This window comes from Alligator sinensis, unplaced genomic scaffold, assembly GCF_000455745.1.
Source record: "Alligator sinensis unplaced genomic scaffold, ASM45574v1 scaffold198_1, whole genome shotgun sequence".
NCBI lineage: Eukaryota > Metazoa > Chordata > Crocodylia > Alligatoridae > Alligator > Alligator sinensis.
The window spans coordinates 2,629,216-2,633,751 of NW_005841906.1; the positions used below are offsets into that span (position 1 = coordinate 2,629,216).

Sequence of the window (4,536 nt, forward strand, 5' to 3'; positions counted from 1 at the left end):
TTCATTAATATGTAGGGATAGTTGAGAGTTGTTAGCATAAAGGTGAAAATGGATATGGTACATATAAAGACCCAAATGAGTACTAAATAATTTTTTCAGCTTTTTGTGAAATTACAAACATATATGCAAACTATTTTTTCAGGAAATGAGAACAGGACTGTTACTGATCCTTATGATGATAAATCCTACGTATATTACATTCCTACTTCATTTATTTTTCCTGTTTTTAATTATCATATATTTTTCTTTTTTTAGGTGGAATCTGTGTTGAGGCAGGGACTTACCATATTAACTTGGTCATCTTTGACATTAGACAGTTTCTTTCAAGAAGTTGATGAAGTTATGAATATGTTTAAACAACTTTTGAAAAAGGTATACATATTTTGCCAAATTAATTAAAGTAACATTTTTAGAATAAATTATATCAACAATATATATTTTTTCAATTTAGAAATGGTTCACAGGAAAAACAAACCTATATCTTTCTTGTTTGGCATACTTGAAGTATGTGTTTTGTTTTAAGATGTGTATTGTTGGAAGAATAATAAGGATTCTTGTAGATTATTCATTTGTACTTACCTCCATTTAAACACTGGATCTTAACTTCTCTTCTTGAACACAAACTTCTTCATTTTCTTTGACAAGCAAATCTAATTGCTTATCAACATGGTTTTCAAATTCTCACCATTGCTATCCTCTTCTGATTTGAAGAGCAAGGTAAGTGTTGCATTCTCTCAAGTTTAGACAGAAATAAAATGGCTCCAGCTACTAGCATAGGTAAGAATAATGTCATGCTGACGAGTACAAAATATAATGTGAACCTAAACTAAAACTATGAACCAGTTGCCATCCGTAGATTCAGTGACAAAAGATTAACTTTAAATTCTTCTAAGCATATGTAACTATCTCACAGTACATATTGCTTACTTCTATCACTGCTGTGATAAGCCTGCATACATAGATAGGGAGCCCTGCAGACTGCTTTTTTTATCCTTTTTTTTCCTGCACTACTATATTGTTGCTGTACTGTGTCAGCTTTTCTTGGCCACCACCAGTACAAAAAATAATTCCTGACACAATGCAAGAACTTGATGGACTGCCTGTGCTCTGCTGGGTTGCCCTCCCAGCAGATGCCTTGGTAACTGAAGTCCCAAATGAGAACCAGGCCTTGTAAGCTTTGATTAGTTGTTTAAAAATAGCCTTGTCAAACTGTTTCTTGGTATGGTGGTCTGTAGCAGATACTCACCTTGACTGTGTTTGTGTTGTTCTCCCCTCTAACATTGACCTTTATGGTGCACATCAGAAGAAGCATACACAACCTCTTTTTTTTCCTTGGCCTGTCCTTCCTAAACAAGTTAGACCCATCCATGACAGTCTGCCAGTCATGTGAACTATCCCATCAAGTCTTTGTTATCCCAATTACATCCTAATTCCATGTTTGTACTGGTACTTCCTATTTTTCTTTCTTATTCCTCATGCGTCTTTCTTACATCAGTTAGATCAGGGGTGGGCAAAGTGTAGCCCGTGGGCCAGATGTGGCCTGCCAGACCATTCCATTCAGCCCACGGGACCCCTAAAACATTTAGAAAATTTAATATTTATCTGCCCCCGGCTGCCTGTCACGCAGCCCTCAAAGGCTTGCCAAAACTCAGTAAGCGGCCCTGCACCTGAAATAATTGCCCGACCCTGAAGATGGTGTCATTTCTGTGCTTACCCCCAGAGTTTACTAAAAACTCAAGGTACACCTGCAGTAAATTTACTCCCTGCATATGAAAATCATCAGAATGAAATGTTTTTCATTTATCAAAATGAAATATTTCAACTGACCTGATCAATTTTATTTGCACTTTGCAAATTTTTTCAAGATTCTGACATTATATTCTATGACCATATGCAGGGAGTAAATTTACTGCACAGTAAAGCCAAATACCATTAATCGCACTTATAGATGGGCCCAGTGTATACTTGTGGCATTGTATAAATAATAATAGTACACAAAACTTTAGGAGTATAGGTGTGCTATTAATTTAGATCTGCTCTTTTTTAGGTTAATGACTTATGTGAAGTACAGATTGACTTAATATTGAAGGAAGTATCAAATACTCTTTTAATTGTGCTGCCAGAGGATCGTCCTGTTAAAGTGGAGGATATGCTGACACGCAATGAGGTACATATTTGGTATCTTAGAATTTTAATTTCTTTCCCTTGTGTACCTTCAAAAACGTTTTAAAAATACTTTCTTGGGTTTTTTTAATGTGGAAAAAATACACTATAATGCAATATACAAGCAACATGCCAAGTTAAAAATTGTTAACTATAGGTGTATTTTCTTTCCGAATAAAATTTCCTGCAAAACTTCAACTTCAGCAGTTTAGAGGTATAAATCAAGGACCATAATTATCAAAAAACCTATTTATTCTTAAATAATTTCAGTTACTTTATTTAAAAAAAAACAACCTCTCGCTGCTAGATAGCACTACCTTTTCTTTCGCTGAGGAGTACAGTATAGAGCAGGGATATCAAACTCCCTTAGCCTGCTGGGCCAGATCCAGACTGCAAGGCTTCTCCATGGGCCTGTTCCAGACCCACCTTTGGCAGTGAGACAAGCTGTGCTAGCATTCCTTGCCATGGGTTCCTGACCCACAAGGATTAATGTGCCTGTTACTCAACCCTCTGCCACCAGTGTACACCCCTGGTGGGGCTCCATATACCAAACTTCAACAGCAGGACCCTCCCCCACAACTTGTTGCAACCCCTATAGGAGCACCTGGACTGGATGATACAGCTCTGTTGACTGTATCGTTGACACCCTGGTATAACGTAACAGTCAAATAAAGCTACTGAGAAGGGTGCAAGGTTTTTTTCTGGACACTTACTGCTTAGAACTGGACAGGAAATAAATGCATAAATGCATTTTTTCAAGCTCATAGAACATAATGTCAGAATCTTGAAAAAAAAATTGCAAAGTGCAAATAAAATTGATCGGGCCAGTTGAAATATTTCATTTTGGTAATTTAAAAACATTCTGATCGTTTTGAAATGTTTCTTTTCAATTTTTTCTGTTTAAATATTTTCTTTACAACAAGCTACCTTGAATTTCGAAAACACAAAATCATTTTTGACGAAAATTAGATGTTTTTCATTTAGAAAATAAGACATCCAGCGTTGGTAATTTTGAAACCAAGTTTAAGGTTTTGTTTTATATTTTATTGTGAAATTCACTGAAATGGGCCTTGCCTTTTCCCTTAAAAACTTTCATTTCCACAAACACATTTTCTGACAAAATTCACCAACAATTTTTTTTGTTGCACAAGCCTGTCATTTAGACAGTAATTCAGCTATAGGTTAGTGTGACTTTAATAGTCAACTTTAGATGTTCAACTTATTCCTTTTACCATGTCACTTTTGGAAATGTTTGGAGGTATTATATATCTCCTTTATAGACTGCATTGTTTAGGAGATGTTATGACCTTTCAGAAAGGAAGAAAGAGAAGTTGTAAGTTCTGTATATTGTTGTCACTGGTATACGTGACTGGAAACTGGTTTAAATCTGTAACACATCAGAAGTTCAGTGCATATAAACTACCTTTAAAATGGCCAGAACTGGTTTAAGATAAATGTAGTTGGATGTAGTATCAGAATTAATTTAGGTTAAATCGGTTTATTGAATTTCTGTCCAAGATCACCTCCAGATTCAAGTTGACTCACATTCCCCCAGCATCCCAGGATGTTTGACCCTTCCCCTGCAAACTCACCCCTCCCCCATTTTTCAGGGAGAGCAGGCTAGCTTTGGCCCAAGCTGTCTGCTCCAGCCAAGCAGACAAATGTGCTCTAGAGCACCCCCAGCTTCTGGCTGGGGCCACTGCACGCAAGTGGCTGCATTTCCAGAATCAAAAGTGAATGTCTGTTCACTTGCTTATTGATTTGATCTCTGCAGTTTATATTAACCTGTGAAGATTTAATTGATTGGGCTTTTTAACTGTCTATACTTAGTCCCAGAGTGGAAATCAACAGTAAATGTAACTTACTGATATTTTTATCTAACAGACTTATACGAAAGAATGTGCTGAAATATTGAACCACAAAAGTATGCATATTGAAGATGCTGTCCAGGAACTGATATCTGTATTTGAGACAATTTATGAAGTTAAAAATTCTAAGAGAACATTAAAAAAAGTTTCATTACCAGGTAGCTATTTGTATGTGTTTAAGTAAAAAAAAAAAATGTTTAGGGAGTTGGAATATTGTGGCAAAGCAAAATTTATTAGTAAAACTGTTTCAGACTTCTTTGTTTAACCCACCTGTTTGTGAGCAGCTTCTCTGCTCACTTATTATTCTTCAGGGAAGGATTTTAAGCTATATAATTCAAAGGGAGTCCAGTATTATTACTGGCAGTTTCAGGGCAAGCCCTGCTCAAAGATGTCTGTCAGCCTCTGGCTGTCAAATAAGGTGATGGTTAAATTTATTTTTAGCTAGTTTTAAAAACCATACATTTATATTCCTCATATGCCCCAGACTCAGCACAGAGCCTAGTTC

At 36.2% G+C, this 4,536-nt stretch overlaps 1 protein-coding gene across 1 annotated transcript in view; it reads left to right on the top strand.

The window, feature by feature from the left end:
* DNAH8 (dynein axonemal heavy chain 8) overlaps positions 1–4,536 on the top strand; it is a 340,250-nt gene that overhangs the window by 79,414 nt on the left and 256,300 nt on the right. The window contains exons 20-22 of the mRNA XM_025197818.1: positions 256–372; positions 2,048–2,167; positions 4,048–4,189. Of these exons, the coding sequence (XP_025053603.1) occupies positions 256–372; positions 2,048–2,167; positions 4,048–4,189 (379 nt within the window). The remainder of the gene's footprint in view (positions 1–255; positions 373–2,047; positions 2,168–4,047; positions 4,190–4,536) is intronic.